At 47.9% G+C, this 14,709-nt stretch overlaps 1 protein-coding gene across 3 annotated transcripts in view; it reads left to right on the plus strand.

Annotated features, from left to right (window-relative positions):
* Nucleotides 1-14,709, plus strand: part of ydjc (YdjC chitooligosaccharide deacetylase homolog) — a 54,428-nt gene that overhangs the window by 19,402 nt on the left and 20,317 nt on the right. Inside the window, exons 1-3 of one of the 3 annotated variants that reach the window (XM_088303325.1) lie at nucleotides 10,520-11,423; nucleotides 11,508-11,621; nucleotides 13,144-13,303. In XM_088303325.1, coding sequence (XP_088159451.1) covers nucleotides 11,533-11,621; nucleotides 13,144-13,303 — 249 coding nt within the window. In that variant the 5' untranslated portion in view covers nucleotides 10,520-11,423; nucleotides 11,508-11,532. Of the gene's footprint in view, nucleotides 1-10,519; nucleotides 11,424-11,507; nucleotides 11,622-13,143; nucleotides 13,304-14,709 lie in introns of those variants that run through there. The other 2 variants (XM_088303311.1, XM_088303319.1) reach the window with 2 other exon arrangements.

Genomic DNA, 14,709 nt, shown 5'->3' on the forward strand with positions numbered 1-14,709 from the left:
CGGGGGATCCACTGCCTTTCTTCTGGACCGTAGCCTTCCCAGTCAACCAGGTACTGGACTCCCCTTCCCCTGCGCCTGGAGTCCAAGATCTCTCGTACCGTGTAGACCGGGTCGCGGTCGATGATCCTCGGAGGTGGCGGCGGGGCGGAGGGCGGCACTAGCGGGCAGGTAGGTGCTGGTTTGATGAGCGAGACGTGGAACACTGGGTGTATCCTCATGGTGGGAGGGAGCTTTAGCCGGACGGAGACTGGGTTGATGATTTTCTCGATCTCAAACGGTCCCACGAAGCGCGGACCCAGCTTGCGGGACGCCCCTGCCAGGTTTAGGTCGCGGGTGGACAGCCAGACATGATCACCGACCTTGTATGTCGGAGCCGGGCGCCGGCGACGGTCTGCGATGCGCTGGTTGCGTTCCGCCGTGCGGGACAGAGCTGCCCGGGTCTCCTTCCAGGTCTGGTGGGCTCGCTTGAGATGGTGCTGGATCGAGGGGACCTCTTCGGCGCCTGCTTGAGTCGGGAATAGTGGCGGTTGGTAACCGTAAGCAGTCATGAACGGAGACCTACCCGTAGCCGACGATACCAGGGTGTTGTGGGCGTACTCGACCCAGGGGAGGTGGTCGACCCAGGATGACGGCTGGTTGAGGCATACGCACCGGAGGGCTGATTCGAGGTCCTGATTCGCCCGCTCTGACTGACCGTTAGTTTGTGGGTGGTATCCTGATGACAGGCTCGGTGTGGCCCCCAGGCACTGACAAAAACGCTTCCAGACGCGGGAAACGAACTGCGGACCCCGGTCGGACACCAGATCGTCCGGGATCCCGTGTAAACGGACCAAGTGCTGGACCAGGAGATGGGCCGTCTCCAGGGCGGACGGGAGCTTGGGCAAGGCGACGAAGTGGGCGGCTTTGGAGAACCGATCCACCATGGTGAGGATGACCGTGTGGCCCTTGGAGGCGGGCAGCCCCGTGACAAAATCCAACGCGATGTTGGACCATGGGCGCGCCGGAACGGGGAGCGGCTGGAGAAGTCCCGCTGGGGGCTGGTGAGACGCCTTGCTGGCAGCGCACGCGGGGCAAGCCTGGATGTACTTGGTGACGTCAGTCTTGAGGGACGGCCACCAGAAACGCTGCCCAATCAAGCCCAGGGTGCGACGAATGCCCGGATGGCAGGCCAACTTGGAGGCATGTCCCCATTCAATCCCCTCCGCTCGGTGCTGCGTGGGCACGTACAGACGCCCCGGCGGGCATCCTGCTGGGGCACCGTCACTCTCTTGCGCCTCCCGAAGCTTTTGCTCCATCTCCCACTGCACGCCCCCCACCAGTCGGTGACCCGGTACCACGCTCGGAGGTCCTTCCTCTTCCTCCCAGGGATCGTGGATGCGGGATAGCGCGTCGGGCTTGGTGTTCCGGGCTCCGGGGCGATAAGTCAATGTGTAATTGAAGCGACTGAGGAGTAGCGCCCAGCGCGCTAGCCGGGGGTTGAGTCTTTTCATGAAACGGATATATGACAAGTTCTTGTGATCCGTGAAAATGATGAACGGTTCCGTGGTGCCCTCCAGCCAGTGCCGCCACTCCTGCAGGGCCAGAACCACGGCCAAGAGTTCCCGGTTTCCCACGTCGTAGTTGGCCTCTGCTGGTGTGATTCGGCGGGAGAAGAAGGCGCAGGGGTGGAGCTTCTGGTCGACCGGAGATCGCTGGGAAAGGACGGCCCCCACTCCCGAATCAGAGGCGTCCACCTCTACAACAAAGGGGAGACTAGTGTTAGGGTGGTGCAGTACAGGCGGGTTCGTGAAAGCCCCTTTTAGGCTCGTAAATGCTGCTTCGGCGTTACTGTCCCAAACGAAACGAGTCTTCGTGGACGTGAGGCGAGTAAGGGGCAAGGCCCGGCGACTATAGTCCTTAATAAACCTCCTCTAGAAGTTCGCGAACCCTAAGAAGCGTTGGAGCTGTTTGCGGGTAGTTGGCACCGGCCAGTCCACCACCGCGGGAGTCTTGGCCGGGTCGGCCTTGAGTTGCCCATTTTCGACTATGAAGCCTAGGAACGGCACGGAGGTTCTATGAAACTCACATTTCTCGGCTTTAACAAAGAGTTTGTTCTCAAGGAGCCGCTGTAATATGGCGCGAACGTGCTGCTGATGTTTGCTGAGGGTGCGGGAGAATATGAGGATGTCGTCTAGATAAACGAAGCAGCAGACGTTTAACATGTCCCTCAGTACATCGTTTATGAGCGCTTGAAACACGCCCGCCGCGTTGGATAAGCCGAAGGGCATGACCAGGTACTCGAAATGCCCTAGGGGAGTCTTAAACGCGGTCTTCCACTCGTCACCCTCCCTGATCCGGACCAAGTGGTAAGCACTTCGAAGGTCCAATTTGGAAAAAACGGTTGCGGATTGTAACGGCGCGAATGCAGAGTCCAGCAACGGCAGCGGGTAACGATTCTTTATCGTTATTGCGTTTAGCTCCTTGTAGTCCACGCACGGGCGTAAGCTTTTATCTTTCTTCTCCACAAAGAACAGTCCCGCCCCGACCGGGGACGTGGACGGTCGCATCAGGCCCGCGGCCAGCGATTCGGTAATGTAGTCCTTCATGGCACCTTGCTCGGGTTGTGAGACCTTGTACAGGCGAACCGATGGAAGCACCGGATTGGGCAGAAGGTTGATCGCGCAGTCGTACGGACGGTGTGGGGGCAAAGACTTGGCGCGCTCTTTGCTAAACACGGCACGGAGATCGTGGTAAATAGCCGGGACATTATCGAGATTCACTTCTCTTACCGGGGCTACACTGACCTGCCGACCCTCTTCGGCGGAACGTAAGCAATGCGCATAGCAGAACGGACTCCAGCTCTGGATCGCTAGTCGACCCCAGTCGATATCTGGGTTATGCGTTTTCAGCCACGGGATGCCCAGGACGACCGGGGCTGCTCTGGACGGCATCACGAAAAAGGAGCGTTTCTCAATGTGGTTACCAGACAGTTTCAGCGTCAGGGGCTCGGTTAAACGGCGGATGTCGGCTAGGAGGCGGCCATCGAGGTCGCATAGCCTCTCGGACCGGTCAAGGTCTGTGACGGTGCAACCGAGCTTAGCGACTAATCCGGCATCTATAAAACAATCGTCCGCTCCCGAATCGATCAACGCCCGGATCTTGATGGAGGTGTTCATGACTATGAGTTCTCCCTCCACCTCCAGTCTCCGACTGTTCCCGGCTCTGCCCTGCGGTTTTGCCGCGACGTCTGGCTCCTCCAATCTGGGGTTGGAGGTCGCGGGAGGGTCGACCGCGGACTCACAGCAATCCTCGCGGCGAGTAGGCGACCCCCGGCGGCTGGCTCTTCGGGGGCAGGACACTCGATGGCCCTGGAGGCCGCAGTAGAAGCATGCCCCTGACCCGCGACGACGCTCTCGCTCGCGGGAATCAAGACGGCTGGCCCCCAGCTGCATGGGCTCGTCGGCTGGTGGAGGTTCGGGAACCTGGAAGCGTGGTGGCTCGTGACGTCGCAGCTCCAGGCCCCGTTCACGGCGGCGCTCCCGCAGGCGATTGTCGAGACGGATGGCCAGGGTGATGAGCTCCTCCAGGGTCTCGGCGTCGTCTCGGGTCGCCAGCTCGTCCTTAAGGGCGGGGCTCAGACCTCTCCGGAACACCGTTCGCAGGGCGCAGTCGTCGAACCCACTCTCGGCGGCACGAATCCGGAAGGTGATGGGTAGTCTGCCACCGACCGGGAGCCCTGAGTGCAGTCCAGAAGCTCTGCTCCCGCCTCCTTTCCCCGAATTGGGTGGTGGAACACCCTCTGAAACTCCGTGATGAACGCGGGGAACGAGGAGCGAATTTCTGGACGAGCGTTGCTCACGGCAATTGCCCATGCACTTGCTTGACCAGTCAGGAGGCTCATCATGAACGCTACCTTCGCACTATCGTGAGCGTAAGTAAGGGGTTGCTGATCGAAGATCAGCCGACAGTGGTGGATAAAGGGGCCGCAGAGACCGGGCTCTCCGCCATAGCGGTTGGGATGGCGAAACGAAAAACGCTGGTGGACCGAGTCACACCAGGAAATAAATCACGAAATAACAAAAAGCGCTTGCAAAGCAAGGAACCGAAAAAACGAGCAATCGCTTACCACAAAAGGGTGAAGACAAATCCAAACACGACGATAACAAAAGGCGAGCCGAAAAATAGCTAGGAAGTTGAATAATAAACACAAAGTACGCAAGAACAACACAAGCGATCAATCGCGACGAGAACAAGAGCTGTGAGCATGAGCAAGAAGCAATAACATGAGCAACGCAGGATAATAATAATAACGTCGGTGGGTTAAATAGGCCGTAATCAGTGTCTTGATCGGGCGCAGCTGTGGCGTTCGTGAGCGCGTCCGGCTCGTGGCCGATTCTAGGAGCGGGTGCCGACGGACCACGCCCACTCTCCGTAACCACAACAGACGGATCGTGACAGGTAATTGGGTAACACAAAGGACCAGGCATCACCAAAATGGCGGACCGGACCGACAGATGGTTCGAACCGGACCCATGACCAATCTATGATGAATTTTTTTCAGGGCGCATTTGCAAACGTTGACGCTGCAATTCTAGTTAGTACGGAAATGGCGTCACTGAGTTGAGCCAATCAAATCTTTTGTTTACGATCCACTGCCAATTGCGCAGCAGATCGGAAGAGCGTGCCGCTGACAGTATGCCTTGCTAAAAGGTTATCAAGGTCGATGCGTGTTGTTTTAAATAGATGGACGGAGAAATTTAGTTTCGTTCTGGCTGCAGCCGATTCAAAACCAGTGTGCATTATATGCTCCGAAACCCTCGCAACATTGCGAAGCGCCACGATGAAAGAAAGCACCGCCCTTTTGTCCAAAGTTATCTGCTGAAGTTTGAGGTGAGCGCACGTAAAAACATCAAACTTCGAGTGCAGTATAACAGATTTTTACATTTTCGTTTACAGCCCAGCGGCATCCAAACGAATGTTCACTAAAAGTATCATGGATTTTGGGGAACATAAAAAAGGAAGTTGTGAAGGAGTGCTTAAATGCGGTTGCACAAACATTATTTATAAAGGAAAACACAAAGCCCAGATGTGTGAAATAATCTATCAAATCCCAATGGCCCTGAGTTCGTTCCAACCCAGATTTAAATCACTGGCAGGGCAGTCACAAACTAATTTTTCTCATTAAGAGAAGTTAAAAAATATTCAAAATAAAAGGTGGTGTCGAAGCTCATTTCGAATTAGTTTTTCATGAGGACAGCCATTTTTATTCATTGTGTACTGAGCATGTCGACCTGTTTTACTTGGATAATTAGGCTTTCCGTTTTTTTAGGCTGATAACTCTTTGATTTAAGAAAAAAGGTAAAAGATGTTAACTCAATGATTAGCACTTGATATATTTCTGCAGGAGATATTTTACTGTTTTCTCTGGAAGTGGCACCCTTAAGTTCCTGGAGCCACATTTTCTTAAATGTGAAATAAACGCCTTATATTTGTTTGACTGGCAAAGGTGTTTAATGGGAACATTGCTAAATATTTAGTATATAAGTGCGCTCTGTTGAAAATGACTAAATATCGAAACTATATAAAAATGTGAACATAGGCTAGCAGGGTTCGAAGTTAACTTAAAACTGCTTGCCCATAGGGCAAGTGCCACTAAAATTTGCCTTGCCCGAGTGGACAAATTACTTGCCCAACTTGGGCAAGTGACAATTTTTTTTCTCTTGCCCGAAGATTAAATTACCTTGCCCTGAGTGACTTTTTGTATGACAGTGTCTAATTACAAATTGCATGAATTTTTTGTTCGGACAGTTCCTGCCTAGAAAGAATTAAAAATATGTTACAATCATAAGGGTTGCTTTTATAAAAATTTACAATGTATTAACACATTAATTAGGTGTTCATCATATTGTTTATTGATTTCAGAAGATGTTTTCTTTTTTTTCGAGATCACAATTCACAGCTTTGCTTTTTTGAGTCGTCTTTACTAGTCCTAATTTGCTCTTTTTTCGTACTGGAGATTCCACATGCTGCTTTTTCTTGGGAGATGTAGGCCTATCGGAATCACTGGATATGACTGCAGCATCCAGTCGAATGACAGAAGATGCAGCACTGTTGAGTTTGGAAGACGTTGAGGTGGCCTCTGTATCGTCACCGGAAGATGTACTCGTAACTGTACTAGTAGCGTCACAACGTTGCTTAAATAGTGCTGGGATTTTGGATTTTCCCTTCGTCCTTCGTTTAACACCCGATGTTGATGGCTGAGGCTCTTTATCCGTTTGTTTTGGAAGGCTTGGCCTTGGAATTCTCGAAAAAAACTTCGTAATAGTCGCACGTTTCTCCATGTTCGGTCATAATTAGAATTAGAAATCCCTTTATTGTCATTGTACTCAAGAGTGCAACGAGATTAGAGAGCTCCCCTCTCCAGTGCAATACAACAATAATACAGACAAATATATAAATTAGATAAATAAGAGAGTGCAATGGAAAATAATACTGAATAGGGTATATAAAAACACATCACAATGCTGTTCTGCAAGGTACGGGTGGTCTAGTGTGTGTGTGAGAGTTCAGAATAGAGATGGCTCTCGGAAAGAAACTGTTTCTCAGTCTATTGGTCCTCGGCAGCAATAAACCCAGAAGTAAAGCCCAACACCCCTTAATAGATGAGTCGCAGACTTCACAAACAGGGTGGGCGCAAGGAGGCCAAGGAGGCGGGATCACGGCGTGAATCAGGGCCGTCCCAGAGGCCAGACATGTGGATCCTGACGGGGCCAGTGAGGTGGGTGTCCTGGAGGCCAGACCAGAGGCAATGGCGGCCACTCGACATGCGCCGCCGTAGTTGAGTAAGAGGGCGGCCGCAAGTTGTGCGCCACCGTAGCAGAGTCGGAGGGCGATATGCCGTCATAACAGGAATTGGTGAATGCAACTGGCGAGGAACAGGAAATGCTAACTGCAGCCGGCAAGGATAGAGGAACTTGAGGCTGCACTCGGCGAGGAGCTGGAACGGGGTCCTGCATCTGGAGATGAGCTAGCACGGAGGGCTGCACCTGCCGAGGAGCTGGCACAGGGACTGGAGACGGGCAACGCTACTGAGGAGCTGGCATGGGGACTGGAGACGGTCACAGCTGCCGAGGAGCCGGAACGGGACAGAAGACGGACGGCAGGCGTACACCACCGGAATAGGGACTTGAGTTCGGCGCAGGAAGTGCGCCGCTGGAACAAGGACTTGAGACAGCCGCAGCTGCCGTGCACAGAAAATATAGAAGTTGGCAGCGCTCAAGGCGTCGGGACAGGAACTGGTGACGTGTCGGTACTAGATGTGGTCGGGGTCCTTCGAAGGCTGCGCACTTGCTAATGACGTCACGCTTTGACACGTATTTTTCAAATATATCTTTTTGTCTCCGTTTGTTTTACCCCTGGCTGTTCTATTTGCACATTTTAATTTGGTAGATAGAAAAATAAAACAAAGTAACTGCATTACAATGGCACGTCAGCTCCTACGTCGCTTCCGCCTATGCCCCGAGAAGCCGCTGCTGTGAAATATTTCTTAATAAAACATTTCCAAGTTTTCTCTCCGACCCGTCTGATTCCCAAAGCAACGGAACATTGATGTGACGTCTTCGACAGGCACGCAAAGGACAACGAAAGAAGAAGGAAAAAAAAGGATGATCCTCACAAAAGTAGCTGTAAATGTACTTATTTTGTAATTATTATTTAGTAACTCAGAACACACAAATGTAACAAACAGCGGTGACAAATACAGTCAAAGAAATTTAATGCAGAAATATATTATAACACGTGACGTCATCAGCAGACGCGAAAGCTACTGAAGGACCCTGTCCACATCTAGCAACCCGACCACATCTAGTACCGACAACGGCGGTAGCACACGAGAGGCTGCAGCCCTCTGGGGGATGGGAATGGTAGCTGCAGCTGGCGAGGAGCCAGCACTGGGGCCCTGCAGCTGTATGGGAACCCGGAGCTGCAGCTGACAAGGAGCCGGCATGGGAGGCTGCAGCTGGAAATGAGCTGGTACAATAGACACGAGGGGCAGAGACGACAGGGAGTGTGGTGAGGAAAAATAGGGATGAACAAAGTGTTTCTGTAAAACTTAACTCATTCACTCCCTTGGACGTATAAATACGTCTTTTAAAGCAATGGCGCCCTCTACCAAAGACGTATAAATAAGTTTTTTGTTTTTTTTGCGTCATAGTGTACATAAGGGTCTGATGCAACCTCTGACTGAGAATCAGCCTTGTCCGCATTGTGAATCATGTAAAAATCACCCAGCAGGGGGCAGAGGTGCAGAAAATTCGCCTTGAATCTGCGCCAGAGGTACAAATGGGGGGGCGGGATCCTGGGGTAGACTTATAAGCGTGGAGAGCAGCGTGGGTAGCAGCAGCACTAGCAGCAGTCGCATTAGTAGCGTTAGCAATGAAATCCTCCAAGCAAATGACGATCGAGGAATGTTTTTTTGTAAAAAAAAAGCTTCCTAAAAGCATCAAGGCTTTGGAGACGCTTTGGTTGAGAGGATGACGCTTCATCGTCGTCACAACAAAGAGGCGTCTAAAGAGGCTGCGCGTGCCTTGCGGCCTGCATCGCCTGCCTTCGGACAATAGCCAAAGCAGCCGAGAGTCCTCACCAGATCCCCCCCGAACGAGGAGGTAAGCGCTCACAAGTTACCATTGAACATGTGGTTTTAGCCCTAATGCTTTTATTGTACATATCATGCATCTTGCGGACAGAAAATGTCGCGTCAATGTGCAGTTAGACGCGAGCTTGCTCGCTGACTTCCTTGTCCGGCCGCCTCTATTGCACAATTACGCGCGAGCATAACTCCTCCCGAACAGGGAAATAAACGCTCGCAAGTTACAATTGAACACGCGGTTAGCCCTTATATCCACTTATTTTACATATCATGCATCTTGCGGACAGAAAATGTCGCGTCAATGTGCAGTTAGATGCGAGCTTGCTCGCTGACTTCCTTGTCCGGCCGCCTCTATTGCACAATTACGCGCGAGCATAACTCCTCCCGAACAGGGAAATAAACGCTCGCAAGTTACAATTGAACACGCGGTTAGCCCTTATATCCACTTATTTTACATATCATGCATCTTGCGGACAGAAAATGTCGCGTCAATGTGCAGTTAGACGCGAGCTTGCTCGCTGACTTCCTCGTCCGGCCGCCTCTTGCACAATTACACGCGAGCATAAGTCCTCGCCGACGAGGAAGTAAACGCTCGCAAGTTACAATTGAACATGTGTTTAGCCATCATGCATCTATTGTACATATCACGCATCTTGCGCGCAGAATATGTCGCGTAAATGTGTAGTTAGACGCGAGCATAGGAAGTGAGCGAGCGAATGTGCGCTTCCAAGCAAGCATAACTCCTCCCGAACAGGGAAATAAACGCTCGCAAGTTACAATTGAACATGTGGTTAGCCCTTATATCCACTTATTTTACATATCATGCATCTTGCGGGAAGAATATGTTGCGTGAATGTGTAGTTAGACGCGAGCATAGCTCAACTCCGACTAGGAAGTATGCGAGCGAATGTGCACTTCAAGCAAGCGTGACTCCTCCCCGACGAGGAAGCAATACTGAATGGTGTAGTAATCATACAAACTTTCTACAATTCACAGATTGTGCATCCCGCGGCAAGAAGCTTCCTCCTCGTCTTGTTGGTGCAAAGAAAGGTAAATTATAATATGAAACTTCACACGCCAGCAATAAAATGCAGCAATAAATATATATTTCCAATTGTTTATATTTACAGGTTGTGCATCAGGAAGCAGTGGTTCCGGATGGCGTCACACACACTGGATGGCAACCGAGGAAAATCGAAAAAATGTTGTGTGCCCTTGCATCAAGGCAACTGTTTTATTTTATATCACACAAAAAAAAAGTATGTATGACACTGATGTATTTCATTTTTGTACATAGTTCAACAGTTCAGTCGTTTTCTGTTATGTGCAAATAAATTTATTTTATCAAAAACATATTTTTTGTGCTTTTTTTTGGTATTTTATAGAAGGCATGCATTATTTAGATGTTAGAGGTGTCATAAAAGCCATAAATAATAGTGTCAAAGTTCAAATTATGGTCGAAATGCATCAGTTTACAAAAAGCTCATTTTCTCCGTTTTTTCCCCAGGGATTGGAGTTTTCATGAAATTTAGCTATTTTCAAATGGCGATTGCTCAAGAATGGAAAAAGATAGAAACAAACTTTTTTTTTCTGTTGAAAGAAGAGAGTCTCATCTTTCTTTTGGTGTGCTCCATGTCTATATAGCATTAGAATACAATATTCTGTGGGCCTTGCAATATTAGTCAAAACCCAGGAAAACGCTGGGATTGAGCGGGTTGCTCCAGTGAAAATGGCTGGTATTTAATGAGTTAACTTGGGGAGTGAAATTCGAATGGTATTCCAAGGGGTGGCAGACCCTTTACTTGGGCGCCCTTGTTCGCCGCAGTAGCCTGTGCAAGTCCCTGATAGATGGCCAACCTGGTGCCCAAGTATAAAGGTCCGATGGGCGGGATTCAGGTATGGACTCAAAGGAAATAAAAGAAAAACACGATGAAAGCTGACTGGAGGAAGGAACCTGACTGGGAATAACAAAATACACTGGGAATCTGTAAGAGGTGGTAAATTAATTCAAAATCATCTTCGAAATGAGCATCAACAAAAATGTGGGGAGATAAAATGGTAGATGCTATGACGTGATAAAGAGTGATGAACAGACGTGGAAGAAAACAACTCACATGAAAGGGTTAGAGTTGGTCGGCAGGCTAAGGGGAGTAGCAGGCAGATCACTTTCCGCTGGGTCCAGTGTTGGTCGGTTCAGAGGGGGACCCAAACGCAGGGAAGTGAGGCAGGAGTGCAGACAAGGAAATGTGAAATACAAAGGAACCAAAAGGCAAACATGGTTCTGGGGTACTGAGAAATACTATAGGTCACAATAACACAAAAACAAAGTAACAAACTGTGAATGTCACATGTTAAAGTTCAAAAGGTAGTATAAAACATACATGTTGCGCCATAATTCCCATTTTAAATGTGGTTTCTTCTTTTCTAGCAAGACTATTTGGATTCTGGCTTCTTTGCAGCTATTTTTCTTCTTTTACAGTCTAATCTTGAGTTGTTGTCAATAACCCTGCAAAATGGCGGCTGGTCACTGTCAGGGATGTTTTGCTCTTTGAAATAAACTATACTTGACTGAACGCCATACCCTAATGTTGAGAATGTGGAGAAAAATAAAACGCAACACGACATGGCTCGGTAGAAGGACTGAAGACAACTGACATAGAAAAAGAACCGACAAGACTGAAAGGAAACAGAACTAATTCTAAAGACAATAACGGGACAGTGAGGAACACCTGGACAAGACACAAGGTGTTGGAAGTAGCTGATGGGGAAACACCAGGGACCAGGATGACAAGCAAAGGTCTACACAAGACTCACAAAGTAAACCTGAAACTAAATACTCAAAGCAACCAAAACACATGACAATGACTTCTTGATGCCTCAGGTCTGTGAACCAAATCCTGCTGGAGATGCCCAGGACTAAGCAGAGCCTCAGGGGGGATCACGCCTTTTCTGTTGCCGGTCCTTCCCTATGGAATGAGCTTCCATTGAATGCTAGGCAAGCCCCCTCTCTGTCCATTTTTAAAACCCCGTTTGAAGACAGATTTTTATTCTTTAGCTTTTGACTCAACATGAGACTGTCACTGTTCTGCTGTTCTTCTGGTATTTATTGTTACTGTGTTTGTGTTTTAATTTGTTCACTTATTACCTGCTAACTTATTTTACACTATATGGAAAGCGCTTTGTTACAGCTCCATCTGTTGTGAAATGCGCTATAAAAATAAAATTGTAATGTATTGTACTACGTGCGTGAGCCTTTTACTTTATTTATATTTAATATTAATGCTTCAAAGAATAAATCACTCACAAACTTTAGTAAGTAGCGACCTTTCAACATTGCACATTGCACACACATACATCCGGACACATACTTTTAAATAAATGAAGGACCACAAACATTTTAGTGCTAATGTTCATTTTCATTTGAGGACATTTTGAAAGCGGCACAGTGGCTGACTGGTTAGCACAATGGCCTCACAGTGCAGAGGTCGTGGGATGGAGTAAGCTTTGGACTGCCTGTGTGGGGTTTGCATGTTCTCCCCATGCCTGCGTGGGTTTCCTCCGGGTACACCGGTTTCTTCCCACATTCCAAAAACATGCATGGCAGGTTGATTGGACGCTCTAAATTACCCCGAGGTATGAGTGTGAATGCGGATGGTTGTTTGTCTCTGTGTGCCCTGCAATTGGCTGGCAACCAGTTCAGGGTGTCCCCCGCCTACTGCCCGAAGATAGCTGGGATAGGCTCCAGCACCCCCCGAGACCCTCGTGAGGACAAGCAGTACAGATAATGGATGGATTGACATTTTGAAAGATAAATATAAAAACAAATGATTAAAAATATGATTCACCTTTGCTACACTTAAACAAGTATTGGCCGTTTGTATCCCAACAGGTATGAATTATTATTATGCAGAGCTGGGCACTTGACCCTTTTTTGCAGGTCAGTCCCCCACCTTCTGACTCCGACCTAGTTTACCATTTCGTCCTCGGCCCTCCGGCCTTATAAAAAATTGTCTGCCCCTGACCCCGTTATGAACCTGTTTAGAGTAAATTAAACTAGACTCTAGTGTAAACATTCAATTAAATCACATATGTTATTATGGTAATGCCAAACACTGCATTTTATTTTTTTATTGGTGGCAAGGATGTCATTTAATGTCCGCTGTATGTTGGTTTCGAAATGCATGTTCCGTAAGTGCAGCATTCTGAAAGTTTATCATTGATTATGAGATCTGTCTCTAGTAATTATTCGATAACTGTGAGACATTTTTCAAGTCAGATAATGAAGTCGGCTTGAGCAAATGTTGTAGCTTTGTGACTTATCTCACATTGTGGATGCGTGTTTTATCAAATGTTGATGTTTCTGCATGCAGCAATTCAAGACTAGGAAAGCCTACAAATTTGGTAGCAGGAGAAGGTCCAGGAGAGTAATTTTTTGCCCCTTGGTAGACACAGAATACAAAAGAAGTTTATTCTGAATTTACCCTGAGATTTTGAAACGAATGGACTTTTCTTGTTAGACACAGCATCCCAATTGGGCTCCATGCCAACCTGTCAGAGGGCATCCCCGTTTGTCAGAGCCTGCGTCAAGCCTCTACACTCGTCAACGAGCGTGGCTTCTTTCGTGGAAAGATGGGCTTCCGTCAGGCACTGGGCCAACATCAGCTAAGCATGGAACAGGTACTGGGATGAGAAGAGTCACATAATTTTTCTTATTCATTCAGGTGTTGAATCACTTCATTATCCCTCAAGAGTCAAGACAAAATCTACTTTTCAGTATTGCTAAATAAAGTTCCAAATTGAAAAACTAACACGATTAAACTGACTGCATGGATAAGGAACTAGTTAAAAACTCTTCGTCTTTCCCTTTCGGCTTAGTACTTTTCAGATGTCATCACAGCAAATGCTCCTTCCAAACTGCAAAAATTATTTTTAAAAAAGGAAAAAAAAACACTTGTTTCTGGGAAATGCCCTAATTTTTTTGCCCAACAAGAAAACATATTTTGAAAAGCATGTTTTGGATTAGTAATCTCAAATTAAGGAAAAATTTGTAAAATATTTAATCTAATATTAAGATAAAATCACTTATAACGAGCTCAAATAATGCTTTGCACAATGGTTGGACTTTTTCTTATTTGAAGAGGAAGAGCAATTATACTTTCCAATTGAAGGAATTGGGCAATAACACCAATGAAGTTACAGCACAACTGTTTTAATTTTCAAACACATTTCACATTCATTACTGACACAGCCATGCATGCACGACATAACTGAATGGCTGAGTCAGATGTACGAGAAAGCAGAACATGACACTACATTTGTTTAGCACATGCCCAAGCAATAGTTTCTGCTCAAACAGTCTTCGTATTTACTTGCGTGAAATTTGCACCAGTGAGAGGTTCTTCAAAGTGACAACAGTTGCCATTTTTTCTGATGCTTCGAGAGTATTTGGTTTTCAGTTCTACTTTACATTTGATATTTTATGGCAAACATTTTAGTGGCAATGTTTATTTTCATTTGAGGACATTTTGAAAGCGGCACGGTGGACAACTGGTGAGCATGTTGGCCTCACAGTGCAGAGGCCGTGGGTTCGATTCCGGCTCCAGGCTTCCTGTGTGGAGTTTGCATGTTCTCCCCATGCCTGCGTGGGTTTCCTCCGGGTACTCCGGTTTCTTCCCAAATTCCAAAAACATGCATGACAGGTTGATTAGACACTCTAAATTGCCCCCTGGCATGAGTATGAGCGTGGATGGTTGTTTGTCTGTGTGCCCTGCAATTGGCTGGGAACCAGTTCAGGGTGTACCCCGCCTACTGCCCGAAGATAGCTGCGATAGGCTACTGCACCCCCCGTGACCCTTGAGAAGTGGTTCAGAAAATGGATGGATGGATATTTTATGGCTTCCTATACATTTAGGCTTTGTCAATTTGACACTGACGTTGCTGTTTGTAACGATTCTCCTGTAGTAGTTGTTCACTTTGATGAAATATTAGGTGCAGTCACCACCTACAAAATCTTTTTCTATCTGACCAGATTTTCAACTTAATAAAAACTTAACAACGTTTAATCAACACTTCACAAATCAAAA

This window comes from Idiotropiscis lumnitzeri, chromosome 1, assembly GCF_059441095.1.
Source record: "Idiotropiscis lumnitzeri isolate Australia: NSW breed Sydney's pygmy pipehorse chromosome 1, RoL_Ilum_1.0, whole genome shotgun sequence".
Taxonomy (NCBI): Eukaryota; Metazoa; Chordata; class Actinopteri; order Syngnathiformes; family Syngnathidae; genus Idiotropiscis; species Idiotropiscis lumnitzeri.